This window comes from Macaca nemestrina, chromosome 11 (assembly GCF_043159975.1).
Source record: "Macaca nemestrina isolate mMacNem1 chromosome 11, mMacNem.hap1, whole genome shotgun sequence".
Taxonomy (NCBI): Eukaryota; Metazoa; Chordata; class Mammalia; order Primates; family Cercopithecidae; genus Macaca; species Macaca nemestrina.
In genome coordinates, this window is record NC_092135.1 from 110,510,260 (window position 1) to 110,525,899 (window position 15,640).

Below are 15,640 nucleotides of genomic sequence, written 5' to 3' on the forward strand. Positions count from 1 at the left end.
CACTAAAGTTTACTCTGTTAGATAACACTTTTTCCAAAGACCAAGGTTCTGAGTTTTGTTTTAAGCAACTTCCTGATTATTACAGTGGATTCTATTCTGTTGGCTCATCTGGCAGGTGAATGACTACTTTCAGAATATGAAATTCTACCAGATTCAAATCACAAAATTATCATAAAATAATGGGATTTCTTACTGACTCACAAGTAGTAAAAAATCTTGAATACCAAAAGTCCACTATATATGTCCTTGAAACAAAACTATTTTTGATATTTTGACATATAGGCATTTTATTTTCTGCAGATCTGGAACAATTGAAATGTTTTTGGTTCTCCTTTTTTTCCTTATTAATAAATCTGCCTTCACAGAGCTCATCCTGCCAGTAAGAAATATGTTACTTACAGAAATTTATTTTTATGTAGCCTATAAATATTGAGTGAAAGCTGTTAAACTGTGGGAGACAAACTTCATCTGTACCTCTCAAAGAGTGACTGAGTCCGTTTGTAGGAGTGAAATAGCATGTATCAGATCTAAATTTGCCAAACAAAATTAGCTGCATGCCATTCTATTTGTCTTATCTTTTTCTCTGGCTCATGGTGTGCTAATTCTGGCCACAAGCAATACAGTAAGAACAGAAAAAAAAAAAAAAACAATGAATGCCCATTTCACCAACAGTTGCATAAAATGTTTTGTCTATTTCAATTTATCTTGAAGCTTTTTATACTTTCAATTTTCATCCTGTATTTAGAAGAAAGAAAAGGGCCACTAAAGAATTATATCTGAATACCAATCACTTCCATTTCCATTAATTCCAAGTACGTTTTTAAAGGTTTCAATATATCACCAGGGACAATGGGCTGCTAAATTTGAAGTTAACAACTGGGAAATATTATTAACTGTTTAGTTGATATTTTTTAAAACTGTGACTTGAAATACTAATCTTTTTATTGTTTCTTAAATGTGTTAACATATTAGTTAAAAATATTACTAAAGATCTACACTCTCTATTGATTTTAACTGAAATGCATTGTTTCATTCATGGCTAGTAATAATATCTATTCTAGTTAAAAATTTTAAAATGACATTAAAATAGTTTAGGTAGCGAAACATTAGTGGATGTTAATTGTTTCCTCACCTATATTTATTACCATTTACTCTGGTAATACAAAGCTGTATTACCAGAGTAAATATGTATTTGTAAACTGTATGGGAACTAAAAATTAGGAATAGAGCCATTTTCTTATTTTAAAAAATGGTCACATTTAACTTAGCCTGAGGGTAAAAGTCAAAGGTTGACTTTTATCCACGCTAAATAACAAATGATTAAAAATCCAGTGAGTCCAGTAAGCTATATTTCAAGGGGTAGGACCTTAATAATATAGCTCTTGTATATTCATACTGGCAGGGTTCCTTTAAATTACATCCAACCATTATAAACTATAGTACTGTGTAAGAGACAGTACTAAAAATAAACCATCTTAAAAACATGATGTCAAGTAAATAGATCTATACCTGGATTAGGCACACTCATATTTAAAGAGAAAATATTCTAAAAATTATGTAGTACATTATTTCATCCAAAGATATACCCAGATAGTGATTTTACACTACATAATATTAAGTTGGTGCAAAAGTAATTGTGATTTTTGCCACTACTTTTGCACCAACCTAATCATTTTCTTCTCAAAGCAATGCATTCTTCCTAATTACAGACACTAACTACGTGCACTAGAAAAAAATTCAAAAAATTGTATTATGACACCCAGAATTCACAGTTAATGGAAGAGCAATATTACTAAAATGTATAATTTTCAACAATAGGCAGATTTACCACAAAGTTTCTAAAACAGCTTCAGCTTCAGAACCCATCTATTGTACTGGTGCTTCACAAGACCTTGCACTTAATTTGTATTTCTATTTCAATATTGTTTTTAAAGAGGTTCCCCAAATTATATAAATGCAGATCCCCAAATCTTGCATATGCCCCTGATTCGAAGTTTTCTCAAGATAAGGCTTATATGACAAAGAAAGAAATCTGGAGAATACAATGGAGGAGAAACTACAGAGTAACCTAAAGTAGAACTCCTTAACTGACAGATTTATTAGACAAGTTTCTTCATGTGGCTATAGGGAAAGCAAAAAGAGCTGCTGACCTGAAGGCAGAAGATCTGGCATGCTAAGCATCCCTTTCTTGCACAGTGGGCAGGTAGAGTGGAAAAACCACACCTTTGAGAAGCATAACTAGCCTCTGTCACCGTGAGAAAGGCATGCAAGAGTCTGAGAAGCAGAAGGCAGAGCCAGGCTCTCAGGACAGGACAGGCACGTAACTGGACCAGAATAGTGCACCAGTTAGGTTTCACCCTTACATACTACTTTATATCTCTAGTCCCTCATTTACAAAACAGGAGCAATAATCCCTGTCTCAAACTTTCTTCTCATGGATTCTTAAAGTGAAAAAAAGTCAGGAAAGTTCTAAAAGAATTTCAGACAAAGTTTCTAATATCTCCATTTCCAATTTTTTCATTAATAGATTACTCGGCAGACTGTGAGGTAATTTTAAAAGTTACATTAACTCTTTTAGGCAAATATAAAATTAAGGTACAATTAGTGCACCCTAGTGGCCTAGAAATATTGACAGTTCCTTAGAATCTGGTAACCTGAAATGTCTAGAAGTGCATTTTCCCAGGTAGACTCTGACTCTATAAATAATATAATCATTTCAACCATTTGCAGAACGTAGAGTGAAATCACCTAAAAGAGCAACTAAGAGAATCCCCATCACCTCTCAGTTCAGTTATACTGCAAGTGCTTCCTTTATAGGCTCCTTTTAAAATGGTAAGCATGTCTAGTTGTCTATTTTAAGATATTGAGAAATCTTAGTTATAACAAAGTTGTATTATCACATATATCTAGGAATAGAAAATGCCAGATTCTATCTGGAACCCTTTTTCATGAAATACTTATTAACATTTCCCTGAAGGCAAATATTCCTCCCAAGAGTCTGCAAAATCACTTAATAACATATTTTTATACTGTGTTTTATTGGCCTCATCTATTCTTCTTTAAAAGAAAAAGCTGGCATCTTGAGCTTCTTATATTTCCTCTTCAGTTCCTAACATGGTCCTGAAATACACTGGTGGATCAGGGCATTCTTATTGCTTAAATTGATTAAATGTTTTACTGGCATATAAGAAATAGCAAAATAGCCATTAATATTAAAATACTGAATTATAAAATATTTACATGTTTAAAAATGGTATCCACATTCCACATATATTTAACTTGCCAAAAATAAAACCAACAGAAATTGTACCATAGTATGGGTAGACTCTAAAAATGGGCATAGGGATGAATGATAGCATCTTAGAAACACTCCACTTGAAGAAAAACCCTAGGAAGCTCAAGAAAGCAACTAAAGAAATTTGTAGGGTAAACATGTCCAACATCTATTATTAAGAATTTTATAATTGTTATTAGAACGGCTTACTTTGTGCACTATATGGTTTAATTACAAATAATAAGCATCCATGAATGAGCTTAAATTGTTCCTGCAAATGTATGCTATTCATTCATGTAAAAAAATATTTTTAAAGAGCTTATATGTATGCGGCACCACATTAGTCTCTGCAGAGGATAAAAACTTTGGTACTTAAAAAGTCAAAACTATTGGTTGGTTTGATTAAATGCCAGATAAGTGATATCGAGAAGGACTACTGGCTAGGGTAGTCAGTGAAGGAAGATGTAACAAAGAGGTATAATTTAAAGTAAAACTTAAAAGATTCAAAAGTTTGGCCAGGTAGAAGCACCAAGTAAGTCACAAATTCCAGGAAAAGGGATCAGCAAAAGTAAGGACAATAAGCAAGGCAGAGTCATGAGATACTGACTAGGTTAGTCTGATTTTTAGACAGAATACATGTTAACAGACTCTATGATGGATTTAAAAGGAAATAGAAGACAGTTTTAGCAGGCTTTGAAATTACAAAAGGGATCCATGAAAAGTTTTAGAATAAAAACTAAGATAATATTAGAAATGGTAATCTGACAGTGACAAGAAGGAGATTTTAGAGGTACGAGCGCATGAAAGAAGACGACTCATAAAGAGGATCTTGCAATAACCCTGCCTGATTTCTAAGGACCAGATGATGCTTACAAAAATCTTGGGGAATAGATTTTAACATACCTATGCAGTCAACTTTCCTTTAAAACAAACTTATTTAAGTGCTCTGTTCTAGACAAAATTACCAGACAAAAGGAATTCCTGAAAATGAAAGTATGTGTATAAAATAAATATTATTCTGTTGTATTTTTATTTGGTTTTCATAGGTCCCTATAGAAACTCATATTCTCACATTCTTTATGCCCACAGAGAAGCACAGGAAATAATGACAAAGATTTCAGTCAGAGTTTGCCTACAGCAAAATAGTCACTGCCACCCATGATCTCTATTAGGCATCCCCTTGATAGTAATGGGGACCCATCCTGAAATAGAAGACTGTGCCACTTATTGCTCAAGTCACAGCTATACTTGATATAGTCACAGAGCCTGGAGAATCTGTCATCAATTTTTTTTTCAGTCCTAACCAGCCATGAGATAACCCCAGCAGAGGAGAGAAAACAAGCACATGCACTTTTTGAAAGCAGGTTTACCATCCCCACTTGTATTCGAAAGATTAACACGTGGATATCCACCTATACTAGAAGCACATGGGACCAGGCGTAAGTAAAGGTCAGCAGAGCAGTAAAGATTTAGCAGGTGAAACCGATTGTTTACAAGTCTAATCATTTTGGAAAACAAGAGTGTTTATTGCACCATTCACTTTCTTCTAACACATTTAAACTATGTTTCAAATGAGATATATTATAAATCTTCATTCGGTCTTGAGTCTTTTTAGTTTAACGCTCAGGACTCAAACTGGATCTTGCATATTCCTATTGGTGTTTAGTACGCTTCAGTAACCCCTACAATATTGGAAATAATGTGATTAATAGTAATGATCCTGAGTTACTTCTCATAGGAGAGGTTTAATGATACTGCACAGGAAGTTTCTTGGTGTTCATGTTAATCTTTTACGGGGGTCCACTTTCATCTCCAGTTTCTAACAGGAAGTGACTCTTCCTGCCAAAACAAGTTTCGAACCTCCCTTCTGTCACCCGGGCCCATAAGAATGCTTATCAGGCCAAGAAGGCTGAGGCACAGGAGGGAACTCAGCTACAACCAGACAGCATTAAGGTTAGGTCAAAAATAGTGCAAGGTCACAAGGCCCAGAGGTAGCATCTTACAGAACCCAACTAGAGGGAGGCAAAGGTGCTATGGAAATAAATTTATAGTCAGTAATTAAAGCTTTGCTTATGCACTTGCTCAAAGAATAGAACTGTCTTAGGGCCATTATGAAACAGCATGGTCCAACCAAGACAGTAAAAATGATAACCTTAGGTCCAAGGACGGGCCTAGATGAATCTGACGTATTCCCATGGATTTCCTGGTTAAAGGTCTCCACCAACTAATTGGTGATGAGGAACCCACTGTTGATCCTTTACAATCCATCTTATTTCAGCATTCATAGTATTTATTTTTAAAATGGAAAAAATAACCATTTTCTGCTTATTGGACATCTTCATAAAGCCCAGGTTTAAAAAAAAGAAAAGAAAAGAAACTCTTAGAAGTGCTATTATATACAGATAGTACTGTGGGCTCCTGTGTGACTTTTAGGGAATTCAAGATTCTATGTCTCCGTAGACCTAACCAGGTAAAGAAATCCTCTTATAGAACTATGTCTTTAAAAAGTGGCTTTATTTGTTCATATGCCATAACTTATCAATGCAATCAATGATTACTCTCCAAATATAAATTAAAGATGATCATGAGGATCCCACTGTCTTTCTTTTAGAAAGAACTACATAATATGATAATTAGGAGTGTAGATCCAATCCATTTGTCTTCATTTCAGTTTCTCAATTCTCTTTAATGCAACATAACCTTTTGTTTCTTTATTTTTTTATGTGTCAGTGGTTTTTCAAATACTTTGATGTATGCTACAGAAAATGATATTGGTGTCAGGAGCTGCCACTAGCTTATATTATCTAACTTCCTTGTGCTGTCAGTTTCCTTACCTAAAAAATAAGATGACTGGATTACATCAGTGGTTTCTAGTGCTGGACTTCTATGACACCAGTGCAGGAGAGTAGAGGCAACAGTGGAAGGAAAGTGAGGGAATGTCAATGGCAGGGGACTCAAAGCTGGCTTCTCCCTGCAGCTTAACTACACAGCTCTCTTTTTATTTTACCCTTTCACCTGTTTTAGAAACAAGGGCTATGCCTATGACTTGACTTGGAACAACAACAACAAAAAGAGATCCACTTACAAAAATAATTAAAAACCAATGTGTTTTTTCTAAAAATTTTAAACTTTCCATTTCTAATTAATTGAATTATTAAAAACATTCAAAATGTTAATAGCTTAGGCATGACTTTTAGCTACACTAATAAAGGTAAGGAGACTGAGATAGAAGCAAGTATTCTAATCCAAGATCACATAACAAATGATTGTATGAGCAGAACCCAAACCTCCTTTTATTTTAGTGCTTTATTCGCTAGCATCACACAATAGCAGGGCTGTTGCTGTACTACCCACAGCTAAGGCATGCACTATTCCTATTAAAGTCTATGTGGCTGCTGCCCCCTGGAGTTGTGCAAAGTGACAGGCCTGCAGAACAATTCAAAATGAAAATAACTCTAAAACAATTATTACATGCTATATAGCCTCTTTAGAATTTGTTACCAAAACATCCACATATTTCAACTCCATATTGTAAAAGGGGACAGCTTTCCTCTCTTGAAGAGTTTGTACAAATATAAAGCACTAGATTAAGTATCAAATGTGAAAACAAGGACGTGGCCTTAAAGCTTGATTACAGAATTAGAAAATCGAGCAATTTATTTAACAAATATTTCAGAATCACCAACAACTCAGAAAAAAAGAGACCATAGAACAATTCTGAAAATAATATTTTGGGGAAATTGCCCTCAAATACAAATGCCTTTGAGTTAATAACCTCTTTATTTCATTAGACAGGTACTCTTTTGACAGAGACAGTTTGCTAGAAAGTTTACATTATGTTTCTTAATATAGGTATACACGTTTTAGATTACATGTGCAATTTAAATTACATCTATAAAAACAATTTACTGGAATGTATCTCAATATTAAAGACTTTAAAGTCATTTTCACAAAACTGTACAGTGCAGAAATAGTGCATTACATGCATTTCTCTCTCAGGCAGAGAAGCCAAGTCACAAAGAGATGCAGTGAGTTGCTGAAGGTATTAAGAAACTCGAGGAACTGTCCCTGGAAGGTAGAAATCCTGATTTAAACCATGTGACTATGTCCCGTGTCCCATTTAACTGCAAAACAGGTAATTAAAGTCTCCCTCAAATTATGTTGAAGACATACAGTTTCAGGAAACATTGACCTATAATTTTTTCATAAAAAGGGATTATTTTTCATTATAAACTGAAAACTCCAGTCAATAGCTATATTAGAAATCATAAAAAGTAGGGTTTTAACTCTGACTGCCAATATTTATAATACTTCAGAAAATGAGTATTAGATAAAACGTGTAATTTGGTTCCATATGGTGAAATGTAACATAATAGAGCATCTCTAAAATGATATAACCTGGAGAAAAGTTGTTAATATGATTAAATTTTACCCTGCACAGGATACTCAGTAGATCACTGTAAAAGATAACAGTGGAATCTGCTTGATAATTAATTTCTGTAGAACAGCTGTAGGCTTGAACCTATAAAAACTAATTTCAGTATAAATATTAGCATCTCTACAAAGCAGCGTCTCTCAAAACTGGTAAAATTAAACAGAGCAAGTACCAACAAGTTTGCAGGTATCAGAAAATCCGTTTTGATCATTTATTTCATTTATGTTTTAGGCACTTACAAACTATACATGGATATCCAACAGCAGCAGAACACTATAATATAAAGCCAGAACTTCTGGCTATTTTTAAGAACATGTTAACTTTTCCTAATAACCAGCTTGATATAATACAAAAATAATACCACTTTAAAGCATTGCAATGTTTAAGCCATCCTAATTCAATTTATTGTCTAAAATATGCACTGTGCATAGCTATTAATCTCAAGGTGGCTCTAATCAAGCTTCAGAGAGTACTTAGAAATAGCACAATTCATTGCCTCACTAGCATTTTTTAAATGGCAGTGGTCCACCTTCTTTCCTTGGTCAAGAGTGGAAAAGAAAGAAAGAAAAAGGGTAAGAGGGACTTCTCTGTGGAAAGGTTTGGCCTTGGAGTCAAGGCTTTTAAGATGTGCCAGTGATCTTGGATCGATGCCTTTTTATTTTCTTTCAGGAATAAATCTGAGCAATGGAATGGCTTGCGATTGTCTGGCCAACCAGCCATATCAGATTTATCAGAAAGAATGAAAACTGGCTCAGAGGACTCCTGCAGTGGTTGAGTGGCAGGTTGCTGGGAAAGACATACACAAAAACAATATACTTAGTGGTGGAAAGGAAAACATATATTAACACATGTAAACTCAATAAATACTAAGATGTAAAGAGAGAATCTATAGTAACAGAAAGGGTGAATGTATAAGACAGATGATAAATAGTACTTCTATTTAAAAACCAAAGGGATGAAAGCTCATGAATACTAAATATTTGAATCCACTTTGAGGAGGAAATATGATTTTCCATCAAATAAATGCAAACTCTAAAAATCAGCCAATGCAAACTTACTGTGCTCAGGTTAGAATAAAAAATGCATAAATCTTCCACAAAGTTCATGCTCTGATAAATATTCTAATGTAATTTCTTAATTAAGACACATTTCCAGTGACTAAATGAAAATATATATATAAAGCAGTAAGTGCCTTGATTTTCAACAAAATTTCACTTTCTATGCATACATGATTAAAATAAATAAAAGCAGTTGAGTTTAACAGCAAAAAAAAAAAAAAAAAAAAAAAAAAGGAATACTGATATAACCGGAGTCATTTCATCACAACAGAACATTTATAGTATTTCTAAGCAATTTGCAGTTATACTAATAGATATTTATTTATTTAGACACATTGTCAAGAAAAAAATAACACCTTCTAAAAAGCCCCCATATATATGAGAATTTCAAATTAAAAAGAAAACAGTGTACCCATAGATGTGCTTACAGTAAACACCTGTAAGAAAGAGAATTGATGCTTTTTTGAAAATATATTTAACACCATTTTCATGAATTAACTTTTATTAACATTTTTCTTCTCAAATGAAAAATAACCCCACGATTTTGGAGATATAATGATGTATCTTAAACATGTAAGAAAGCTATATGTACTTTTATAGAATGAAAAGCAAGACTGAGTTACCTGCAAAAAAGAAATGAGAACTGAACTTGTTCATTTATCTAAGGTATATAAGAGTACCACCTAAATACTACTATATATTTTCTTCAATACAAAGGTAATATTGATAATTTTCCATTATACAAGGAAGACATAAATTTTAGAATTATTCCTTTGGTTAGCAAAGGCTTTATAATTGCCATATAAAGGGACTTTGGCTATAATATGTCTAGATATAATATATCTAAAAATGCATAACTGAAAATGAGACAACGTCCTTTAGAATTTCTAAAAAATCACCTTCTCTAAAGCTGAATTTTTTCCAAGCAAAAGAAAAAAAAGGTCCTCTTCTGTTACAATTATTTTAAAGAATATCTTGAAGATCTATACAACAGTATCCCCCTCCCTATATTTTTATTCTGTTCACATAGAGCAGTAAATAAGGTGCATTCCTTCTGCTTCTTAAGAAATTAGCATTTCAAAAATATGCCACTTTCCCCTGAACTCCAAGCGTGTCTAATAATGCGAGAAGCAGATTGTCTTCCCTCGTTTCCTTAATTTGTTTCATCTAAAAGCAATTCACTCAACATCTTGTCGCCCTCTGGCAGCTTAGTTTACTTATCCGCACTTAATTTCTCATTTGGACCAAAACAAACTCCTCTAAACTGCTACTGACTGCTAACCGCGAGAGGGGAGACGCGCAATATGTATTTAGTTGGGAACACACAGCCACACACATACATAGGCACGAACACACACAGCCTCACTCATACCCCAGACAGTAACTTGTTTATAATAGCACACTGCATTAAAACCAGCTGAACTTTCCCTGCCAGGTGCGGCAGGGTGGGGGTGGGGGAGAATGAAAAAAGAAGTCCCCGGGGCATTTACAGTTTCCATTGGATCACCTTAGTATGCGTGTTGCAATTATACCAGGGATGCACCCGAGAGTTTTTCTTTGTACGGCCCTTTCATCTGGATCACTTTGTGTTTTGAACAAGTGAGACTCGCCTTTGTGCCCCCAGAATTTCAAGTACAGAGTCACACACGGAACAATGGCACGCTAATCCTCGCGCTCTAAATGGGCTCACTTGTGGGTCTGACAATTCGCCCAACGAAACGAGAAGAGATGAGCGAGGGCGCGAGCTGGTGTCGCCTGAGACGAGGAAGAGGACAGCTGCAGAACTAATTTGGATTACATTCCTTGCAGAAATTCTGAAAAGGGCTTTTCGGCATAGCTCAACCCGGAGCCGCACAGTTAATACCAAATTGCTGCGGACTCGGAGCGGGGTCCCTCACCGGCAGAGGCTGAACCAGCCAGCCCCCAGTAGGTCGCCTCGTAGAAATTCCTCTCGGCTAAGCCTGCATGTCGGTCGCCACTGCCTTTGAATGGGTCAATGTGTATAATCAACCCATTGAGGGAAAATATGAAGGGACTCGAAGTGGGGAGGGAGATAAAAAGAGATGTATCTAAGAGGCCGCTTGGAATGTCAAGTCCGTGTTGGTGTGATTCCGGGGGTGGCTGGAGCGCGGGACCTGGTATGCGTGAAGAATTTCGGAGTAATTGGGAGGGTGCAAACAGCCAGCACAAAACGCCGCACATGTGCCATTCGAAGGTCATTTTGAAAGCCTCAATGATTGTAACTTGTTGTTTACTAGGCAAAGGAGGCGGCGGCGGCGGGGGCGGAGCGGGAAAACTACAGCTTGCTGTTTCCTTGGTGAGGTCAGAAGGACACCCTCCGGGGGCCTAAAGCGCTCCCTATCGCCACTCCCGGGGGCTTTATCACCTCAAGCTACTTCCCACGCTCCAGTCACCATCCCCGAATGGTTTCAGAAATCTCCCTGGCTCTCCAAAAGGCACCCCTTGGCCGCATCAGACACCGGTCCTCCTCAGACCTCTCCCGTCCCACTTTCATCCCCAGGAAACTCAAGTGTCAGAAACTTTGAGCTTCCTTGCACTGCAGGTGCTGTCATTAGTCCTGCAAGCCTTGGCGCTCCAACCCCGCCGCGCTGCCTCTCGGGGTCAATTAGCCCTTTGCCTGCCCAGGTACCTGGGGCTCGAGCTCTCCAGCAAGCAGTGGCCGCGCACCCGCCGCCGCCGCCGCCGCTTGCGCCTCGGGTGGATCCAGTGACCCGCAGGCTCGGCAGCCCGGCCAGGCAGTAAACAGACAAGTTTGAAGGACTCCGGCCAATAGCAAGTTGAACTACAGGAAGAACTCTTCCAGGAGCCAAACACGGCAACCGACGGGAAGGCCCGGCTTCTGGCTCGAGTGTGCCAAGCCTTTTTTTTTTTTTTTTTAAGAGGTCATGCAGGCGAGCAAGCGCCCCTCAAGTCAATGGGGCGAGGGCTCCGGGAAGCCGGCCGAAGAGGCCCAGAGCTCCAGACCCCGGACCGAGGCGCGCCCGCCCGCTGCACTCTTGCTGCCCGGGCTGGGTACGAGTCGCGTCTGACCCCACAAGGCTTGGGCGACTGGGGGCGCAGCGGCCGCCGGCAGCACACACAGGTGCAAAGCCCGGGTCTCTGAGCGCCACTCTCCACCGCCCTTCAGGCTTGGCGCGGGAGAGGCCCATCCAGCACCTCCCCAGGACCCCGGCCCTCCACGGCCCCGGCGGTGCGGGTTCCTCCCTCGAGAGACCAGACAGGGACAGGAGAGTCTCCTCTGACTGGGGATTTGGGTCTCCCATGTCCCGAACAACAGGCGCCACCAGAAGGGATCCCGCTTAGGCTCCCACACAAAACGCTCGGGAAAGAAAAACAGGGGGTTAAGGAGAGAAAAAAGAGGGGCTCAGAGTGATTTCTTCACGATAAAGCACAGGCACACATACAGGGTAAGTTTCAAATGGAAAGAGGGGCGACCGAGAGCCCAGGGAAGAAGTCCCGGTCGAGCGGTCCCTCCACGCCTCCCGGGATGGGTGAAGAGGGCGGGGGAGCCACTCAAGGCAGCCCCGCCGGCGGCGGCAGGTTCGGCGACCGGAGCGCCAGAAGGAACCCACCTGACTGAGAATCGCTGGGCTGGACGGTCCCCGCCGCCACGAGAAGGCTCACCCAGACCCAAAGTCCTGTCGCCGGCTTCATTTTTTGGAAGTCTCAGATCCCGTGCTGACAATTACATGTCCAAATGGCATATCCCCCTTTCGGGCACGCGGAGGAGATCCCCCAGCCGGGCGCGCGTGGGGGCGCGAGGGGGGCGGGCGCGGCGCGCGCGGTGTAGCGACTCCCAGGGCGGGCGACCGAGTCCGCACCCGCGGGTCCAGGGCCGGGGCCGAAGAGGGGGCGAGTGTGCGTGTGTTGGAGTGTGCTCGGTGTGTGCGCGTGGCGGTCCGGGCCGAACTGTGCAGTTATTTCCCCGCGTGAGCCTTCGCTTGCTCGCTGCCTCCTCACTTTCTCTCTCTCTCACTGGTTGGTCAACAATAAAAAAGGAAGGGGGGCGAAAGGTTTCCAAAAAAAGTTGATTGCAAAGAGGCGGTAGGTTTCCGGCCTCTCCCCGCAGCCGGGCTATGTTCTGCTCCTTCTTCAGTTTCCTTGCACCTCCAGTCCAAATGGGGAGGGGAGCGGGGCGGGGGGAGCTTCTCGCTTCTCCCCGGATCCCGTCCTTCTTTTTCCTGTCAGCTTTCCTCACACTTGTCCGGCGGCTGCGGTAATTAAAGCTCCGAGCGTCATTTCCAACGCTCCGCGGTCTCCAGCTGCAGCCCACAGAGAAATTAATAAGACTCCAGAAAAAAAAAAAAAAAAGAAAAAAAAAAAAGGTGGGGGGGGCGGTGGGAATAAAACAACCCTCCACGCAACCAGGCAGGCTCTGCTCAGCCGCGCAAACCCCGCCCATGCTCTGACCCAACTAGCCACGCCCTTCTCCCCCGCCCCCCGCCCCAAAGGGAAATCTCATTGGCTCAGCCACTCCCCAAAATCCTAGGCCTCCGGAGTTGGGAAAACACCTGTCAGGGAGAGGGAGCCGCTTGGTGGGGGCAGGGGAAGCTGGATTTAAAGGGCTCACCGAAGCCATGCACTGAAGCACTCCTCTTCCCTCCCTGGCAGAGGCCTGGGACAGCTGGCCCGCAGAGTGGACAGACCATCGGAGGGGCGCTTACAGAAAAGATTTTTTTAAAAAACAAGTCAGCATTTTCTCCATTATCCCACGGTACTTATCTACAGACAGGACTTTCCCTAGAAATAAAAGAAAAGTCAATGTTGCTTTCAGCAAAAAGCCTCCGCCCGCAGCACTCTGCCACTCATGGTCCACAATTAGAAAGTACTTTAAAAGTGTGCACAGTAAGTAACTAGTAGCCCCTGAGGATTAAGTGGTGGTAGGGATATAATCACCGCCCCGCCTCCCGCCCCCAGTTATGCCATCTCTCCGGTTATTCCCACATTTCCAAACTGACCGACATTGAGCCAAACTAAAATTTCACATTTATAAAGCCATACCCTTTGATTTTTAGATTTTATGTTTTTTTCACCTTTGGAGTTCATTCTTATTAAGCAGATTCTAGTCCAAAGCTGCTGATTTAATCTTAAAGGGCTAGAAATTGTCTCAACCTGAAAGTATTTAAGGAGGCCACATCAGAACATAATTAACCTTAAATGATTCTGCTTCTTCTACAGTAGACCCAGCTTTAGGCCCTTTCCCTGTCCTCACTCTGCACATTCATGGTCCCTAATCCGGAGGTCATTGCTAGTTATGAAAATCTCTGACCTTTTCTGAATCTAAAATATTCTGGGACTGGGTCATATCAATGTTCATATCCCTTGCCTTTTACAGCTCTGAAACCGCACCCTGGCAAGGACCAGAATCTCCTGGGGGTAGTAAGTTATTAGTTACTATTTGTACAGGCATTCTATGTATGAATCACTTTCCTTTTTTGGTTTTTCTAGAAGCAGCAAATATATAAATAAAAAGTATCAGGGGAGCTTAAAAATCAAACCACCCTGCCTTTCATTTGAGACCTGGATCTCCATTTCCCACTCTCTTATCTATAGCTCCATCCCTTAAGAATTTCCATGGAGCTGAGAACAGATAGGAAATACAGATGCCTGAAGCCTGAAGCTTTCCCTTTCTTAGACCCACAGCAAATAACAGGCTCCATGAAGACGCCAAACAAGCTGAGCATGCGGTTTTAGCAGAAGCAGCCTAGGGCAGGAAGGAACTAGAGCAGATGACAGTGACTTGACCATAATGGTACTGATTGCAGCAGAACTGTGCACACTGCTCTTTGGGATTATCTTTGTTTTCTTATTTATTACTCTTTCTCTCTGTTTTCTCTTCTTTCATTCAATCTCTCTTCATTCCCCTTTCCTTAAATCTTTTTGAAATTCTAAGGCACCTCTCTTCCATAAAAGCTGCTTCTTTTCAAAACTTACTTTCTGTCCCTAGAACGACAATTTAAATGAGAAAAACAAAATGTCTTGCTTTTGGAAAAGTTTAAGTCTCTGTAGTAAAAAAAAAAAAAAAAAAAAAAAAAGGAAAAAAGAAAAAGGAAAAAAAAAAGTCTGGTTTCTGATGCCAATTATGTTGCACGAAGTGAAGGAATAGGCCAGGAGTGGTGGCTCATGCTTGTAATTCTAGCATTTTGGGAGGCTGAAGTGGGAGGATCCCTTAAGGCCAGAAGTTCCAGATCAATGTGGGCAACATAGTGAGACCTCATCTCTACCAATTTTTTTTTTTTCATGAGCTGGGTATGGTGGTGCACACCTGTAGTCTTAGCTATTGGGAGGCTGAGGTGGGATATGATTGCTTGAGTCCAGGAGTTAGTGGTTACAGTGAGCTATAATCATGCCACTGCACTCCAACCTGGGAGACAGACCAAGACTCTATCTCTAACAACAACAACAACAAAAAGACAAAGTGAATAAATGAATTGCATATTTTAGCTTAAATTGAGGGGCAAAAACTTAATGGCCTGAATATTTTGGATTTTCTTTTTTTTTTTTTTTTTTTTTTTTTTTTTTTTGAGACGGAGTCTCGCTCTGTCGCCCAGGCTGGAGTGCAGTGGCGCGATCTCGGCTCACTGCAAGCTCCGCCTCCTGGGTTTACGCCATTCTCCTGCCTCAGCCTCCTGAGTAGCTGGGACTACAGGCGCCCGCCACCGCGCCCGGCTAATTTTTTGTATTTTTTTTTTTTTAGTAGAGACGGGGTTTCACCGTGGTCTCGATCTCCTGACCTTGTGATCCGCCCGCCTCGGCCTCCCAAAGTGCTGGGATTACAGGCGTGAGCTATAGTTGTGTCAATTATGACAGTTTTTGTTCCCCTGTCAATTTAATAGCTTTTATATGACAGAG

General features: G+C 40.1%; 1 protein-coding gene across 5 annotated transcripts in view; it reads right to left on the bottom strand.

The window, feature by feature from the left end:
* LOC105481143 (erb-b2 receptor tyrosine kinase 4) overlaps nt 1-13,474 on the bottom strand; it is a 1,180,372-nt gene extending 1,166,898 nt beyond the window's left edge. For 2 of the 5 annotated variants that reach the window (XM_011740477.3, XM_011740479.3), the window contains exon 1: nt 12,361-13,101. In XM_011740477.3, coding sequence (XP_011738779.1) covers nt 12,361-12,442 — 82 coding nt within the window. In that variant the 5' untranslated portion in view covers nt 12,443-13,101. Of the gene's footprint in view, nt 1-12,360; nt 13,102-13,358 lie in introns of those variants that run through there. The other 3 variants (XM_011740480.3, XM_011740481.3, XM_071073321.1) reach the window with 2 other exon arrangements.
* Between the last annotated feature and the right edge of the window lie 2,166 nt (nt 13,475-15,640).